Genomic DNA, 18,962 nt, shown 5'->3' on the forward strand with positions numbered 1-18,962 from the left:
ATAGAAAACTGAGGCTGCTAAATGATTTCTCTAAACAGATGGTTTAAGAACAGCCTGCAGATTTTCTCCTGCATTCTCAGGTTTTATTTATTGTATAGAATATGATAAAAAAGTTCATGTTCTCAGAGTTTTGTTAGTAGTTGTAGTATTCTTCATTTATATAGGTTGTTTTTACTTTTCCATACCACAGTTGTTTTGCCTTCATTTTAACTCTTTTTTAAAAACTTTTAAAGCATGTTAAGTTTTCAGGTTGACTTTTTTTTTTTCTGAAAAGATAAGAGATTTTTGTTTTTGTTGACAATGTTTGGCAGGATGGAATTTTCAAGATGAATCTTTCCCCTGATGGAGCTCTTCTGGCAGCTATTCATTTCTCAGGAAAACTGACAATCTGGTCTATTCCATCTCTCAGACAACAAGGAGAATGGGACCAAGCTGACCAGGTAAGAGGGACATAGGTGTTTAGAAACTTGCGGTATATGTTTTAATCCTCTGGAGATGTGTTTCCCTAGGAGATGAGAGAAGTTCAGATGACTGTGCTTTAACTGCATTCTGTCATTCCGGTAAACTCAGGAGCCTTGTATTCTGATCTCCAAGATCATCTGGTCCAACTGTACCCCTACCACTGATACCACCCACTAAACCATATCCCTAGAGCACCATGTCCAACATTTCCTTAAACACCCCCAGGGACGGTGACGCCACCGCTTCCCTAGGCAACCCGTTCCAATGCCTGACTACTCTCTGAGAAGAAATGTCTCCTAATTTCTAACCTAAACCTCGTGTGGCGCAACTTGAGGCCATCCCCTCTAGTCCTATCACTAGTTACTTGTGAGAAGAGGCCAACCCCCAGCTCCCCACACCTTCTTTTCAGGTAGCTGTAGAGAGCAATAAAGTCTCCTCTGAGCCTCCTCTTCTCCAGGCTAAACAACCTCAGTTCCCTCAGACGTTCTTCGTAGGACTTGTGTTCCAGGCCCTTTACCAGCTTCATAGCTCTTCTCTGGACACCCTTGAGCACCTCTATGTCCTTCCTGTAGTGAGGGGCCCAAAGCTGAACACAGTACTCGAGGTGCGACCTCACCAGAGCAGAGAACGGGGAGGATCACCTCCCTGGTCCTGCTGGCTACGCTATTCCTGATATAAGCCAGGATCCTATTGGCCTTCTTGGCCACCTGGGCACACTGCTGGCTCATGTTCAGGCGAGCATCAATCAGCACCCCCAGATCCTTTTCCTCTTAACAGCTTTTGAGCCAGTCTGCCCCGAGCCTGTAGCACTGTTTGGGGTTGTTGTGGCCAAAGTGCAGGCAGGACCTGGCACTTAGCCATGTTGAACCTCATCCCATTGGCCTCAGTCCATTGACCAATCTTGTCCAGGTCCCACTGCAGGGCTTTCCTACCCTCCAGCAGATCAACACTTTCCCCCAGCTTGGTGTCATCTGCAAACTTACTGAGAGTGCACTCAATTCCCTCATCCAAATCATCAATAAAGATGTTAAAGAGGATGGGCCCCAACACTGACCCCTGGGGAACAGGGTGGGTAACTGTAGCTTAACTGTAGTTAAGCAGTTGGATCTGGTTAAACTATATAGTTTGTATTAAGGAAACCAGTAGTGTATTTTTTTTTTCGTTTTTACTTCTCTCCTCTATCCCCTTCTTTAATTTAACTGTTTGGAGAAAAGTTTAACTTCAGCAGGTGTATGTTTTATGATCAGGAAAGGTTTGAACTTGTCTGTGAGTGTTTTCACTGAAAAATGAGTGGGTCAGCAGTGAAGTAAATAAGCAGATTGTCTGTGTTATAAAGATTTGCTAGCATATTAATCCTTCTTGTTTCCTCTCATGTTTATGTAGCCAGGTTATGATGAAATCAACCCAGACTGGAGTCTCTCTAGTGAAAAAAGAAAGAAAATAAAAGGTATGTGGTGCAGTTGAATTGTTGTTTTAAGTTATGGTGTGGTTAAAAGTATTTATACAAATGTACAAAGATATGAAATAGCTTAATTAAATCATAATTAGGGTGGTTGACAAGATTGTATGTACGATCTGAATTTGTAGCATGACATAGCTAAATGAGTGTCATAGTATAGTTTTTAAAAATCCTCTCCTAGGAATATTCTTGTAGACATAATCATAAATAAGAGGGTATTTCAGCTAATACAAGACTTCATTTATTATTAATCATGTGATTATGACTAGAATGCTGAACAGTCAAGCAGTTGTCTTAGGTTGTATCAGAAGCTACTACATCATAATATAATGATGAAATTATAATCATTATAATACATTTTTAGAGTCCACAGTCTAAAACCTAAACTTACCTTTAGCTCTTCTGTCTATGTATGTCTAATAAATCTTGAACGCTAACGTAATATAGAGAGATAACTTCAAAACTCTGAAATAAAAGGGCTTTCTGTCCTGTGGCTTGTTTTACCTTATGTCAGTATTCTATTCTTTTCCCAAAATTCAAGCCATTGCATGCAGCCATCTATCCCCTAGATACTGCATGGCTCTTCCAAGAGTGCAGACATCAATAGCTGTTTCTGATCCATTTGCTGGTGCTTCTATATGTCTATACTACTAAAAGCTCTCTGCTTTTTTGCGCTGTTTCTCTTGGTGATCCTTTTTTTTTGGTTAATTCTTCTGATCTTTATGGGTAGCCTGCTAACTAGGCACTGAAGTAGCAGAAAAGTAATAAGCTGATCTATTTCTCTGTCCTTTTTGGATAATGGTTGGCTTTTATTAGAGAGGTGGGTAATGATAATGTATTAAATTGAGCTAACTCTTTGAGATGAACATTTTTGTCCCAATACCCAGTTATTATAATACAAATAATCTTAGAAGTGACATGGCTTCCATCCTCATCTGTGGTGATTTTTTTTTTCTTGTTGGTGCTTAAATTTTCTTAACAACCACATCTTGTAGGCTGTCTCAGGAGCCTTGTTCACAGTTGTTGCTTGTCCTCAAAAGCAATGTAACCTTTTCTGAGTTTCATCAGTATAACATTCCTTGCCAGGGGGACTTAACTTGATCAAGGATGGACTGGGAAGTAAAGTATAAAGGAGTTATTTATCAAATATCTAAATTCTGTCATGTTTTGTGCAAGTAAATCAGTTTACTGTGAACTTTTTTCTAAATAATATTAAAGAAAAATACTTAGGTTAAGTCAAAAATGGATTTATTTTTTTCCCCCCATAACAACTTTAGTTAACGCAGAAGTGATTTCAGTAAACTGCAGTTGGCCCAAAATGCAAACTTAATGAAGTAAGGATGCATATAAAATAATAAAATGTTTGTTAAATTAGGCCATCAGATGAAATCTTTTAATTGAAGGCACTTCAGTTCTTATCTGGTGTTTAAAATTATCTTTCCTTATGAGATGCTTTCTTATTTCTTTATATTAGATAAAGAATCCTATTACCCACTGATAGATGTAAATTGGTGGGCAGATAATTCTGTGATTCTGGCTCGCTGCTCTGGTGCATTAACTGTGTCATCAGTCAAGACATTAAGAAACTTGCTGGGAAAGTCATGTGAATGGTTTGAGAGTTCTCCTCAGGTCACTTCAGCTCATGATGGAGGATTTCTAAGTCTGGAGGTGAGGAATACACATCATTCTGGAAAGCAATAGAAATAATTTGCTTTTTTATATGTAATCCTAAGGATGTTGCATGCATATGTATGTTAATTATCATTAATAGGAAAAGTGATTCTGCCTCCTTAACTCTAGGCAGGCAATTCTGAACATCCTGCAATTCAACTGTCTTTAAGTTACTTGGCAATTAAGTTGTTATGTAGACACCAGATGAAAAAACTTGTAGAAGCCTGAGTCTGAAAGGAAGGAAAGGAAATTCTGAAGGAAGCAGTTTGTGTCAGCAGTCAGTTTTCACTGCTTCGTTTGTTAGTACATTTGAAGAATACCACAAGAATGCTGCACCCCTCTCCCATTTTGAAACAGGTGCCTCTTGAGTATATTTAAAAGAAATAAGGAAAAAATTGAAATTAAGACCAAGTTGTGCAAGGGATCTATTTTTTTGTTAATCCTTAGTAGGATTCCAGACAGGAATAGGACATTACTTCGGTAGTGAAGTTAACCAAAAGTTTTCTCTGAAACAAAGAAACCGATTGTTTCCTAAGACTTGCATTGAAATAGGTCTTAAACATCTTAAACGAAAAAAAAAATATGTCAGAATATCTCAATGTGTACCAAAGCTTGCATGTATGTTTTTCGAAAGGTTTATTATTCTAGAAATCAGATATAGCCAGTGACTTGCATGTTGTAGGAGGAAGAACATGGGGAAGAATAGTTGGAGATTACATTTGTATTGAAAAGAAATAGATACTTGTGCTTACCTAAGAGTTGAAAACATTCTCATACACTGAAGTAAGCTATGTAACAGTGTGCTGAGATTTACATATGTCTCCATAGTTCTGTACTGCCTGGGGTGGTGTAGGATAGTGTATCTAGTGCAATAGTGGGTTACTATTAACAAACCTTTGCCCTTGCTTTAGTAGGTAAAGGATGAAGTCTTAAATCAAGGAAAATATTAATCAAGCTGAGAAGTAAAGGGTTTAAAGGAGGAATAACGTTGATCCAGAAATCTGAAGTTCTGGAAGTGGAGGTGTACTCTATTGTCACCAAGCTAGATGAGATATGCTAGGTGGAAGCTTTGTATTCTACCCCTAAGAATTGTTTTCTGTGCAGTGTGAAATAAAACTTGTTCCAAAAAGATTACGCTTGGAGAGCAGACCTGGTGATGAAGATGAGGGAGAAGATGACTCTGACTCTGATGATGAGAATTCTGCTAAGGACAGATACTTCAGCTACCTGAAGCAAGGCCTGTACTTTGTGACAGAAATGGAACGATTTGCTCCACCACGAAAACGTCCGCGTACTATTACAAAGAATTTCCGCCTTGTTAGCTTGAGGTCCACAACTCCAGAGGAGCTTTACCAGAGAAAAGTGAGTACTGAAGGGAAGGTTGTATCTGATAATGACCTTTATTTAGACATACTTAAAAATACTTTTAAAAATAGTTGTTATATTAACAGTAGAACTTAGGCACATATTTCTAGGGGGTTTCATAGCTGAAAGTGGGCTATGTTATCTGATGTAGGTGACCATTGTTTATAAACCATGATAATTCAAATAAGATGTTTGCAGGTAACTATGCTTCATTAGTGTTGGAATTGTGCTCATGTGAGTGTTTACAAATAATGGGGAGGCTAAGCAGATATGTTGAAAGAAATTAGTTAGGTTTGTTATTGTCTAGAGAATGGGCTAACTTATACTCTGATATTAATGTAATTGACATGCATGTTTTTTTCACGTATAAAGTACATAAAAAGTAGTCCTGTGACACATTTTTATCACAGAAGAGATGCTTCTTTTTCTTGAAGACTTCTCTAGTTAGTACTTTGTTTAGGACATTTTGGTTGTTCTGATGGCAAAGCAGTCAAGCCTAATAGCTATTAGAGTTTCCAAGGGGTGCTAATGTCATACTGGTTGCGTAAACTTCTTCCTTTTTATTGAGGAAAAGTCTCTGTTTTTCTAAAGGCTTCTGTCAGATCTGGGTCTTATTCATTCTTATCTTATAAGCCATTCACTTTCTTACCTGCTTAAGCATACCCGTAGTAATTATCCCTCTACCTGTTTCAACACAGAGACTTAATAATTGATTGTTTAATGTGGACTTTCATTTTCATGTGTTTACTTTTCAGATTGATAATGAAGAATATGGGGAAGCTCTGTCTTTGGCTCAAGCATATGGCCTTGATTCTGATCTTGTCTATCAGAGACAGTGGAGGAAATCGGCTGTAAACGTTGCTTCAATTCAAGACTATTTGGTGGGTTTGTTTTTGTGACTTTTAGGCTTTCTTTTCAGAATGTCTGCGTTATCTTCACAGAAATTGAATTGTGTTCTAATTTATGCAACATAAATTGGTGGCAGTTTGGAGAGCTGTCCTGCAAATTCCATGTGGAGAGTGATCTTGTTAATTTAACTGAAGGCTTGATTCGGAGACCTTAAATGTTAATGGAAATCTTTCCTTTGGAATATCTTCTAATTTCAGTTAGTAGCTCTCTCTAATGTAATCTCTTTCCCACATGTAGCAGTAGATTGTTTCACGGCAAATGAATAATAATTAGAAATGGAATACATTTAAATAACTTCCAGGTATTTTAGAAAATCATGTGGGAAGGTTAGGTTGGTATCCATAGCTATTGCAAAGGTTGAATAACAAAACTGATATTAAATCCAACCTGTGACTGGACTGTTTCAGTAGAATCCAACATGGGTTTTGTTTGTTTTAAAGAGAGTTACCTAACTCAGCAGACAGGCATCATCAAAGATGCACAACCTAATCGTGCAATGATGTAAAATCTTCTATGAGATGAAGAGAAATGTCATGTAGTTTTATTTATTTCAAGTCATATATTAATTAAATGTCAAAATAAGATTTTCTAAGTAACCATTCTCCATATGCTATGTAATGTCAACTAAAGATTGGCGTATAGAGCCAATAATACTTTGTGACCTCTCTGTGTCTATGGTCTTCTGTGACAGAAGAGACAGATACTGAGAATAACTCAAGTCCTGTTGGGGAATACACGAAATCTGTAACAGCTGTATCTTTGGCCCCAAAACATCACATTTGATACAGTATAATCAGGAGTGATACTAATGAGGGAGCAGAAATAACAATTTCTGTTCCTGTTGTTGTGAATGGTCTGATACGATCATTTGGCATTTGTGCCCTCTTCCTCCATGTAAACTCGGAGGGAATTATGTTTTTTGCATTCTTTGCTTCTCTTTCTATTGGTGGGCTATATTCAGTGACCATTGATTTCCTTCAGGATGCAGTTTCTTGTGCTGGAGGCTTTTCTTTAGCTAGTAAACAAAGTTGTGTGGAGAGCCCTGCAAAGAGAATTAACTCCATTGCATTAACTGAACAAAACGAAGACCACATACTGATTGAACAGAACTGTAGATTATTGTTTGTGGGGTATTTTCCTCATCTCACTTTCTTTTTTGTTCATATTGCCAGTTACCAGATTAATTTGATGTTTTCTTAAAGTCTTCTAATGTGTTTCTTCTACTTAACATTTCTGTTTTCATTGCTCTGGATTGAAACATATAACATTAGGCCTATGCTTTTGTCTTGGACAGAGCAAAATTAAGAAGCGTGCGTGGGTTCTTCACGAGTGCTTGGAAAGAGTTCCAGAGAATGTGGATGCTGCGAAGAAGTTACTACAGTATGGCTTGAAAGGCACAGACTTGGAGGCTCTTGTGGCCATAGGAAAAGGAGAAGATGGCGGCAGGTTTGGGAAGAGTGTTTTTTTCTTTTTCCTCCTAAATGAACTAATAGTGAAAATATTAAGATGCTTTTGCAGGGCATTGAAAAATTCAGTGCTCTGAATCAAACTATTCTATAGATGTCTACAAGGTGTTTATTCCCATTTTACCTTTGATAAAGTATTTCTATAATGAATTTTCTCTTATGTCTGGATGCCCGTTATCTTTTCCATTACAAAGAACTTCTGATGTCTTGATTTTTCTGAGAGACTGTTTCTGCTGTCTCTTCTGGTAGCTGCAGCTACTCCTAATGAAGATGTTTTATTGTATGTCTTGATTGTTGTGATTAATATTCTGTTGTTTAAGTGGGGAGGGGCAAAGCAAAATGCAGTGGCAGGATTGGGTCAGTAGATAAATGTATGCAGAGACAATTCTCTTTGGCATTCAGTTCATGATGGAGGAATAGGATGTTCTCTCTTCATCCAGTCATCTATTACAATTGTAAGTTGTAGAAACATTGCCAATTTCAGTGTTACCTGTAGACTTTAGAAGCTTTTACCATCAAAGTTGTGGGTATTTTTTTGGAGGTGGGGGGGTCAAAGAGTTGCTTTTCGATGCCTTTTGTTTGATTGTGCTGAGTGTCTTCTTACAATAGCAAAATTCAGTATTATAATTTTCTATGAAAGTTTAGATTTTTAGTCAAGACATAAATAGAAAACTGTGTCAATATGCTTTTTCAGCAGTATGTTCTTCATATCTTTTTTTTTGTTTGTATCAGTGTTGATTTGGTTGTTATGTCCTCCAGATTTATCTTACCAGGGGAGGTGGACATCGAAATTCCCTATGAAGACTTCTTGTCAGCAGATGAGGAAACAGATGCTAGAAAGGAAAAAGAGGCCAGGAAGCATCGAGAACTGCTGTTATCAGTAAACTTCTCAAAGTAAATGCAGTGTTAAGCCATGTTCTATTCAGACTTGTAGACTTATAACTACAGAGTTGCAAGAACATAGTTATTCTTATGTACGTTATTCGTGATAGAAAAGTGGTGTAGAGTTTTATTTGGTGTTATATTTTATCAAAGTTCTCAATTTACTTCACTTCTCAATATTCTCCAATGCACCAAATCATTCGAATATATAGCTGTTGTCTTCATATGTGTATGATATACAGTATCAATTGTAAATGTGAAAGTTCTTTCTTTGGTAACAGGCTAACACTGGAACAAAAAGAACTCTGCCGTAGCAGGCTGAAGCTGTTAATTTATCTTGATCGCCTTGAAACCTACGAGGTAAGGGAACTTTGTAACTGACTTAAGTTCTTTTGAATTCTTATTACACAGATACTCCTGTAACATTTTTGTCGCATCATTGTATTTTTTTGTATGTTATAGTGCTAACATTCATAGTCTTGTCCAAATGTAGGTCTCTCACTTGAGAAATGTAAGCTGTTTTCTGTTCAGGCTACCTCGTTTCTTGTGCTTCAAGGTTGCAAATGGCTAGCTTTTAGCTTTGAGAAGCATAGCTGGGCAGAAGCCTGTTTTGAACATACTGTGGCTGTCTGCCAGCAAAACACAGACTGTTTTCCATTTTTTCAGGAATAGTCATGTACAGCATAAAGTGCATGTTAGCTGGTATTAAGTGCACTTGGCATTTACACATGAATATGACATTAAAGTAAAATGTCAGAGGGGAAATCTGATGTGTCTTGAATAATTGAACAGTTTTGAGTGTGGGAAATAACTTACACAACAACATGGAATGTGGAATTGGTGAATTATTATTATTGCTTTGAAGCTCCCTCAATCAGTCTAATTAGGAAGTTCTATTCAGATTCTCTAGTAAATCTTATTTTTCTTTCATGAGTTACGGAAGTGAAACTTTTTGGAGTTGAAAACTGTGTTTTGCTTAGTTTTTTTAAACTGAACTTTGCAGTTGGTACCATTTAAGTTGTGATTTTTACCAAATCCCTTTGTAACTAATGTTGTCTACACCCTAATTCAAATAATGCAGAGAATTGCCATAGCTTTAGTAAAAAAAAAAAAAAATAAACAAACCCACAAATGTTTTTCATATAGAGATAAATTAAAAAAAAAAAAAAGGAAAGAAAAACAAAAACTAACCCCTCCCCCATGTTTTCCAGGTATAACGGATGCTTCATCATTGTATGATAAAGAAACACACTTTTTATGCTTTTGTAAATCTTGTATAAAAAAACAGTCTTCTCTAATATTTTTTAAAGGAAATCCTTGGAGGACCTCATGCAGCTAAACAGCACTATGATGGTGAATTCTTCAAGAAGTTCAGAAATCAGAATATTGTGCTTTCAGCAAGAACTTATGCTCGGGTATTAATATTTTACTATAATATACTTTTTTTGCCTCTTTGACTTATGTGCATGGAAATTGAAGAATTGGAGGGTGTATTTGTTTGCGTTTATTTATTTACAATCAGTGACCCTGAGCTAATTCTCCTTATTGCTGAGGAAAATCTTAAAATTAAATGTTGTGTGATCTAAACTTACATTATTTGCTCAGTTTCAGTCTGTATCAGTCCTAAATTAGTTTCACGACATATTGTTTTTCTCTTTAGGAAAGCAATGTCAGAGCCCTGGAAATCTTGTTCACTTTCCATGGATCAGCTTTGCTTCCACACAGACAAGCAATTCTCTCCAATTTCCCAGAGACTACTTCACCACATGAATATGCTTTCTTGTTGCCTGAAGCTTGGTAAGAATACATCAGTGGATATTAACTTAAAAAAAAAAAAATTAGCTTTATACATAAATTGGTTTCCATTTGTGGTGATCTGCTGTTAGTTATTTCCTGGAATCAAGAGAACAGTTTTGTCTTTGTTTTCTGTTTTATTTTGTGCCATTTATGGAAGTTTTTTTTATCTCTTCTGGTTATTTACGAGAAAGCAGGGAAACTAGATTTACTTTTCTCCATTACCCAAAAGAGGAAGCATGTCCTTTTCTGACCTGGAACTACCTGTATTTACACCTGTAAAAATCTAAGTCTGTAAGTGGTTTGTAGTAACAGCCAGCATTAAGAGGCTAAAAATACAAGTGTTTAGCTCCCTGGAAGGAACAGAAATATTAATTTCTTCTGGATTTGTTTCTAAATACAATTTAACCTTTAAGGAGGCAATAACTTAAAATCATTACTCTTCTTGTCACTGATTGTTACTCTCCTTACAAAGGTAGAATTAGGAGAAGTCTTATATCCAGACTTTTCTATTCATTTACTTGAGTTATAAATGTTAGTTTACTGTCAATTTCATGTTAATTATTCATATAAATTTTCGTAAGTGTCTTTCTTGAACATTGTAATAATGTTCTGTGTATTAATTAAAATTTTGCTTCTAGGGTGTTTCTTTCAAACACTTCAGTTACAAAATTAGTTTTGAAATACATTGCTCAGTGCTTATAAGGAATTGGGGAGATTTCATTATTTAATATTTTGCAATAGGACTTTGAAGACTTTTCTTTTTGAAAGATACTTCTTTTGGAGTAGCTAATAGATACTTATTTTCTATTTGTAGTCTTCCAACATTATAGTTAGAATTTTCACTTTGAAGTTTTAACTGTGCCATTTGAGTAATTCTCCATGCAGAAGAGTTTTTATTCATATATTTATTCCCCTGACATTTTTCCTGGTTTATAGTACTTATCACTTCTACGTTTTCTGAGTAGAAATTAGCCTTTATTTCTTGATATCAAGTACTTTTTTAGTGCCCTTTTTATCATTTTGGTAATATTGAGAATGCATTATTTATGGTGTGAAAACACTTGTTTTATCTTTTTCTGTAAGGTGACAAAATCACAAGAAGAAATTACTGCAATGTTTATAAGATTGGGATGATAGATTCTAAATTTTCTCTTTTGTTTTAACAAGATTTATCGTCTGAGAGGGAGGGAGGAAAGCTTTTCTGAAATGTTACGATTTTTTTGTTGATGTTCGCAAACAGGCTTTCCTTTTCTCTGAAAGATTCTTTTTTTTACTTTGTTGCTGCAGTTGCTTGGTTGGTTTGCTTAAGAAACTGACTTATGTGCTAGCAGGTAAAATTTTAAGGTTTAAATATTAAAATATTTCACCATTGCTCTAGTATTGAAGATGTGAAGTTATGAGTTAAAAACTTAGTTTTGTCTACTGCTGAAGAATGGAAGTATGTAGTTTGAATCTTTATACCCCTGGCAGATTGGAGAGAACCTGGCAGTGCTAGGATCAGCAGATATGTTCAGGTTTGTGCTTTTCTGCAAGTTGCAGAGTAGATAACACTGTACAAGTGCAAAATGTAAATGAGAGCAAATAGCATGTACACAGGAAATACTCATTACATTTTTATGTATCTGATCTAACCTTGTTTCTAAAATTGTTAACCCTGTTGCAAAGCTGATTACTAACAGTATTTCTACACACACTCACAAAAGCTCTATTATATTAATGTAATAGTATGAAATATTTACTAATGAAAGTATCTATGATTGAGAATAATCTACTAATGAAATAGACCTAAGTTTACTTAAGTCTAGACTTGATTTCATATTAATTTTAGTTCTTCCTTAAATGGAATAAGTTTATTTTTTTTCTTCCAGTCAGCTTCTGAGAATTCACATGAATCAAAATGCATCCATGTGAATCAAACATAACTTAAGTTCTGGTGATTGTAAATGAGTTTATTAGGTCTTTTATTTCTAGCATTTTTTTTAAAGTGGGAAACTAGTATGAACAGAATTGCTGGCGGTCTGTAGATATGCAGTTTTTGCTGTGAATTCCGGTTTAGAAGAATGTGCTGTGTAGCTTTATTTCTCTGTAGAACAGAGCATGCAGATAAAATTTGTCTTAAATGAACTGATTGAACAAGGTTGTGATTCAATTTATGAAATTATTTCATTCCCACATAATATTAAAAACTTTCAAGTGTAATAAGCATGTGAACAAAAGGAAAATATTGCAAAAGGGAAGCAGGGGGAATAAAGTACTGCTGGGAGTTTTTCCTATTTCCTGTGTTTATGGAGCACGATAAAAGATAAGAGGGTTGGTTACTAGTTAGTCTTCTGAGGTGGCTCCTCCTTTTGGAAATTCACCACTTAGCTCTGTGTTCCTACGGTTAGTTCCTTCATCTCTAGGGGAATCCAGATGAGGAAAAACTTGAGAATGCTAGTAGGTGCTGCCTTATTTGAGCATGAGACAAGTGAGATGGGGCAAGTAGGCACCTCTAGCTTTTGACAACAGAAAGGCATTGGTGTATAATTGTTTGCTGTACGACACCGCCAATGGGAATGCACATAGAAGTGCTGCATCTGAAGAATGCATTACCTATGAGAAATATTTTTGTAAAGATTGCATTATGACTGTCATTTCATTTTTGTCTGGTGTCTCGAGTTAAGCTGTAGGTAGTAAACTCAGTACTCAGGGAGAGAAATGCTTGTTTTGCTAGTGCATCCTATAGAGGATAAAGCAGGTTTTTGTCTTGTTACTGGCACATTATGTACGTTAGGATGGCGTTAGAGTCTGGTGTCCCAAAAAACTTTAAGGCTCAATCAGTCAAAAAGAAGTTGGCATAACAAAGATAAAAAGATGTAGAAGATTTTTTTTTTTGTCTTCTGGGCTAGGTTGTTAGGAAACGTGTATTTTTTTTCCTTGTCTGCTTGTAAAACATCTCAGGTGATAGATGTCCTTTTTTTCCTAATTTTTGCTGCATGTTTTGTAGCTTAGCACCTTTTGGTGATCACTCTCAGAACTGTTCAGGTTTATAGTGACTGATTTATGCATTCAGGAGAATGTTTAAAAGGACTAGGAATTATGTAACCACAACAGCTCCCTGAAGCTGAGAAGGAATCTGAAATAGTAAGATGCACCCATGGCTCTACATGCCTGTCAACTTCAAACTGACATTGTGATGGACTGAAGTTACCTAGTAATGTGTTTTTGCAGGATTGTGATTCTAATGTTTTTCTACTTCTTTCACTTTTCATATTATTTCTCAGCTTCTTGTATAATGATGACTCTTGAATCTGTAATAGGTCTGGGTCATTGGGATTCATGCTCCTTCTCAAAGATCCATCAGGTGCAGAGTCTTTATCAGTTAAGACAACTAGTGTGAAGGTTATAAAAGTTTAGGTATTCAGAGCAGTTGATAACTCTTTCTAATCTCTATTTAATAACTGTAGCTAGCGTTCTCGGTTTATGGTTAAGGCTATTGTCCTCAGGTTTTTAAAGGTGATCTCGTAGGAATACAATGCTTTACTGCCGTTGTAAATACATAACCTGAGTCTTTTCCTTTTATTTTAATTTTCTTATCCTTATTACATTTAACTGTTATACTACAACATTACAGTTCACACTTTAAACTCACAGAAGTTGGGAAATTCAAATGTATGGTTCCCTCAATAGCCATAACTCTTGTATATTGCACATTTCACCAGTAGTAAAAACCTTCACTTTAAGATAGGAGAAACATATAGAAGTCACTTTTTACTCTGAACTTCTACAAATATTGTTTTTCAGTCATGGCTTACAGTGAATTTTTAATGGAGAGTTGTGAATGAGCTCCATTTGGCTGATGCTCTGGGATAGGAATGGAAATATCTTTTAAAAACTTGAAGTGAAGCTTTTAAACGCTGAAAAATTCCATGCAGTAGACTCTCATCTGTGAACAGTAAAATACTATATAATTAAACTGGGAGGTTTGTAAGCAGTTAACGTTGCCTTTGCAGAATGGTATCCTCTCCTGAATGAGGTCTTTAGTTATTGCCTGTGGCTCTGCAGTGTCAACAAAGTGATTCTATCTTCATGTCTTCTTTTCTTAGTACGTAATCAGTTTGATGACTGAACATCTACAGAACTGTTGAACATATACTAGTTGTCTCATAGTATATTTAGTTTTTCTTCTCTTCTGATGAACTGCTTTTGTTTTTAAAGTAGTTCAAAAGTGTTCGTCTTTAAAAAAATCATCCCATGGTCGGTTTTCTTCTTTTTGTTTGTATTCATCTGTATAGCACTACCAGGAGATAAAACTTCTGCCCTTCTTATTTATATGCACTTCTTTACGCTAAGGGAAAGAGGGGAAAAGAAAACACAAAGTGGTTCAGAAGTAGAGGATCAATGTAGTTAATATTAATTTCAAGGATATACTTAAAAAAAAAACACAAAGCAACAACAAAAAAAAAACCCACAAAACTCACCTTCTACTGAGAATTAGAAAAATCAGGTTTTGAGGGGAAGATTAAATTTATATGACAGCATTCAGTCTCCTCTTTGGACTGACTTCTGGTAGGAGTGCAGAAAGTTCTTGGGGTCTGTGTAAAAATTAAAGCAGTGGTTTGGAGGAAGGGAAGCTCTTCTGAAAACTGACCTATGTGGGGATCTGTGGATCTTCAAGTACAGCTCGCTTTGGCTAAAAGGATGCTGCAGAAAGTAAGCTGGTGAATTATTGTAGGTATTAGTCTTTCAGATTTTTTTTAAAGATGAGAATGAGAACTTGAAGCTATGAAGGGGCTATGGACAACATGAGCTGTTGACAAGGGAGATGGGAAGTTTTATAAGAACTGCCATGCTTAGGCAGAGCTGCCATTCAGAGGGACCTAGGCAAACTGGAGGAATGGACCAGCAAGAGCTGTGGAGAATTCAGCAAAGGCAAAAGGAAAGCCCTGCTTTTCCAAGTAAAGAAACCATTGCAACAATGAAGGCTGGAGACTGACTGGCTGGGCAGTAGCTCTGCTGAAAAGTACCTTGAGGTTCCGGTGGACACAAGCAGTTTATGAGCCAGCAGCACGTCCTGGCAGCAGAGAAGGCCAGAAGTGTCCTGGTCTGCATGAACAGAAGCACAGCCAGGAGATGGAGCAGTCAGACTACAGCACTCCTTCAGCTGCATCTAGGATACTGGGCACCCAATACAGGAGAGATAATCAGTGAACTGGAGCAAGTTCAGAAGAGGGACATCAAGACGTTTGGGGATCTTAAAGGCTGGGTGGCTGGGTACGTTAAGCTGGGAGAGAGTCTCAGGGTTGCCCAGCAGCAATTTTCTAATGCTTTACTCTATAGGATGTGGGCTGAACTGTGGCTGTTTGTTTCTAGACTTAACAGGATTTTCTTTTTCGTTCTGGTGTGTTTGTGCCTAACTTGTCCTACTTTCATCTGCCATGATGCATGCTGTTTTGCATGCATACTCCTGAACTGTACCTTGACTTGGCTTCTGTGTTATTCTCTGAAATTATATTGCTGTTTTTGTCTTGTTTGTAGCCTTTTTTTTACAAAGTTTATGATCAAATTTCTTCCACAAACATTTATTACGCGCTTTATAAATATACAGTTCTAAAGAAGTATTTTCACTATGAGGTGGCAGACTGGGACTTCAGCTGTGTCTTTAAAGTAGCCCATTTTGATTTTGTGAAAGCTGTTGCCTCACAATTTCAGTTGTATATATCAAGGAAAAACACCACCACTGCCACCACCACCACCAAAAAACCAAACACAGCAAGCTTCTAAAGTGTGTTTGAATAGTGTTGATTGACATTTCTGATTTTTAGATTATTCGGTCCAGGTTGCTTTAGGAGGAAAAAGTTTCTTCTCTTTCCAGATTGTATAAGAGGATAACCAAATCATTAAAAAGTAATTTGATTTGTTTATGCAAAATCAGATGGCACATTTTTCTCTGGTGGCAGAGTTGCTTCAAAAGACCTGTCACTGAAACGTGCACGGTAGGAATTGTGAAGTGTAGCTAACCGTGGCAGCCAAAAGCTGCTGGGATACCTTTTCCACTATTTAATGTGGATCAGCTTTCCCAAAATGTTTGATGCTTTTGGCACTTTGTTTTAGGCACTAGCTGTGCTTCACTGCTGCTTAATTTTTCACATCATATGGATACTCTGAAAATGAAATGCCTCTCTCTCTGCCTACTGCTTTTGTGTCATGTAATATGTTGAGTAATGGGAAACCTAAAAATACCCATAGTCGATTCTGTAGTTGCGTTTGCTAATTCATTACTAAACTACCCCATGTCTTCATGCAGTATGAAAAATACAAATGCATACATATCATAGCTGTTTCAGACAATGAATGTATCTGGGATGCATTTCTTACTGTATTTCATCTGCAGTTCTAGAATAATTGTAACATCATAAAATTTTCATAGCCATAAGAATTGCAGAGCAACAGAAACTGGAATTGATTTTCCCATTGAAGACAGGGAATGTATGAAATTTAACAAGAGCAAATACTAGATTCTGCACCTGGATTTATGGACAGACTAGGGAATGAGAGACTGGAGAGCAGCCCCACAAAAAGATCTGAGGGCTTTGGTCAATGGCAAGATGAATCAGAGTCAACAGTGAGCCATGGCTGCTAAAAGGGCCAACTGTGCCCTGGGGTTCATCAGGCACAGCACTGCCAGGTGGTTGAGGGAAGGGATTGTCCTGCTCCTCTCTGTGCTTGTGTGGCCTCACCTCCAGTACTGTGTGCAGTTTAGGGCATCACAATATAAGAAAGACATAAAACTATTAGAGAGTGTCCAAAGGAGAGCTGTGAAGGTGGCAGAGGGTCTGGAGGGGAAGATGTAAGAGGAGAAGCTGAGGGCCCTTGGTTTGTTCAGCCCAGAGCAGAGGAGGCTGAGGGGAGGCCTCATGGCGGCCTGCAGCTCCGTCACAAGGGGAGTGGAGGGGCAGGCGCTGAGCTCTGCTCTCTGGGGACAGCGACAGGACCCGAGGGAACAGCATGGAGCTGGGACAGGGGAGGGTCAGGCTGGGTGTTAGAAGGCTCTTGACAGAGAGTGGTCGGGCACTGGGACAGGCTCCCCAGGGCAGTGATCACGGCACTGAGCCTGCTGGAGTTCAAGAAGTGTTTGGACAACATTCTCGGAAACATGGTCTGATTTTGGGGTGGTCCGGTGTGGAGCCTGGAGTTGGACTCGATGATCCTTGTGGGTCCCTTCCAACATGGGATATTCTGTGATTCTATGATTGCTTTCTGAGAAGACAGGCTTTGGCCAAATGAGTTTCTGGGTTAAACTGAAAAAGAGTACTTTATAAAATTTCCCTTGCAGATCCTGTATTATTTAGCCTACTTTTGATGCCTTCATATCTGTACATAGTGGGATTATAGAAATAATTTTAATATGAAGTCTAAACTGCTTTACAGTATACATACAGTAAAATACGAAAGCTGTTAATTCTGGTAAGCGTACAAGTGTCATCAGGGGTAAAAGAATATTTGAAGGTTCAGTATTATATATTGCTTATCACAAGACATATTGGAGATTATTTAAAAATAAAATTTAATAAAATCAGAATCAAGTACATTCTTCAAACAATTTTTGAGTGGATAACAAAACCATTTGATGGAAATACTACCTTATTTTGCTGTTCAGCATCTTTCCTATATAGCTTTTCTCTTAAAATATCAGTCAGTATTTGTTGTCTCATTTAAATGCATTATGTTCTATTCCAGTATGTAACATGCAAACTTTCAAATACAAAATTAGTATTTTCTCTTTTTTTTTTCAGGCAATGAGAGATAAATTTAAAAAAGGCAAAGATTCATCTGCTCCCCAAATATTTTGAAGAAAAAATCCACTCTTTTAAAAATGTATATGTCTTTCAGCAAAAAGATACTGTTTCATAAGTGTGTTGGGGTGAACTGACGTTTGTTTTCCAGTCTGGATTCAATTTGCCCAGTTTTACAAAAGAAAACTAAAATAAATGAAATCCTCGGCTGAAAGAATCTCAGACAGTTCCCCTGAATGAAATGCTTGAAAGAAAGAAGAAGGGAAAAAAAAAAACCAACAACTAACCAAACAAACACAAAGTTGCCATTGGCAATAGAAAGAATTGTCCTTGGAGAGAAAAATAATCTACAGGTTTGAATGAATGCAGTTGGTAAGGCACAGAAGCTACAATAGCATGGGCCTCTTTTATCAAAGCAAAGAATGTGAAGAGTTGGCAACCCAATGCAAACAATAGAGTGGAAAGAGCAATAAAGGAAAAATCAGCTCTTTTTGCAGAAATAGAGTTGAATACCTCCCTAATTTGTCAATTTACTGAGCACTAATCATATTTACTCTAATGTTAAAAAAAAAACACAACCAAAAATAGACGGGGGAGGCGAGGATGGGAGAAACAGTTGCTGAGAGAAGAAGAAAAAAGGCTGTACAAAAAGAAACTCCTAGGTAATCTTTGTGTGGAGTTAGGTATGTTGCACCTGATAAATTTCTTTTAATTGGAAAAGGACACCTGCCTTAGTGACTATAGAGAACTGTTCCAGCATCTGGAATTTCAGGTGCCCACTCTGTTTTTAAGTACAGTCTTTGACCTCTGTGGAATTTCAGTTTCTAGAGCAAAGCTGTAAAATTGCATAGCATAGGGGGAGAGCCTGATGAATGCTGGATGAAGTAGCACAGACTGTATTCCCCATACAGCAAGCTACTTGTGCATGCTGAATTTCCTTCCAGACCAGACAGGCTTATGTATTCTGTGCGGTAGTTCTGATGTGTTCCAGTGGTGCTGAGTTTGCTGCATCTGTATTGTAAACAAAATAACGGTAGAAAAATGGAAACCCCGCCTCTTAGTATATACTTACTTACGTTCCTATCTCTTCCTCTTCTCAGTCTCATTTGCATTCAGTGCTTTTGGGTTTGCAGAATGCTGTGATGTTGTAATGCCTGAAATCTTTCTAAACTTACT

At 37.1% G+C, this 18,962-nt stretch overlaps 1 protein-coding gene across 3 annotated transcripts in view; it reads left to right on the top strand.

Annotated features, from left to right (window-relative positions):
- Nucleotides 1–18,962, top strand: part of NBAS (NBAS subunit of NRZ tethering complex) — a 190,318-nt gene that overhangs the window by 27,094 nt on the left and 144,262 nt on the right. For all 3 annotated transcript variants that reach the window (XM_035562547.2, XM_035562548.2, XM_035562549.2), the window contains exons 12-21: nt 312–440; nt 1,846–1,909; nt 3,396–3,589; nt 4,697–4,954; nt 5,713–5,838; nt 7,161–7,312; nt 8,092–8,226; nt 8,496–8,574; nt 9,525–9,629; nt 9,875–10,011. In XM_035562547.2, the coding sequence (XP_035418440.2) occupies nt 312–440; nt 1,846–1,909; nt 3,396–3,589; nt 4,697–4,954; nt 5,713–5,838; nt 7,161–7,312; nt 8,092–8,226; nt 8,496–8,574; nt 9,525–9,629; nt 9,875–10,011 (1,379 nt within the window). The remainder of the gene's footprint in view (nt 1–311; nt 441–1,845; nt 1,910–3,395; nt 3,590–4,696; nt 4,955–5,712; nt 5,839–7,160; nt 7,313–8,091; nt 8,227–8,495; nt 8,575–9,524; nt 9,630–9,874; nt 10,012–18,962) is intronic.

Source organism: Cygnus atratus, chromosome 3 (assembly GCF_013377495.2).
Source record: "Cygnus atratus isolate AKBS03 ecotype Queensland, Australia chromosome 3, CAtr_DNAZoo_HiC_assembly, whole genome shotgun sequence".
In the NCBI taxonomy this organism is placed as follows: Eukaryota; Metazoa; Chordata; class Aves; order Anseriformes; family Anatidae; genus Cygnus; species Cygnus atratus.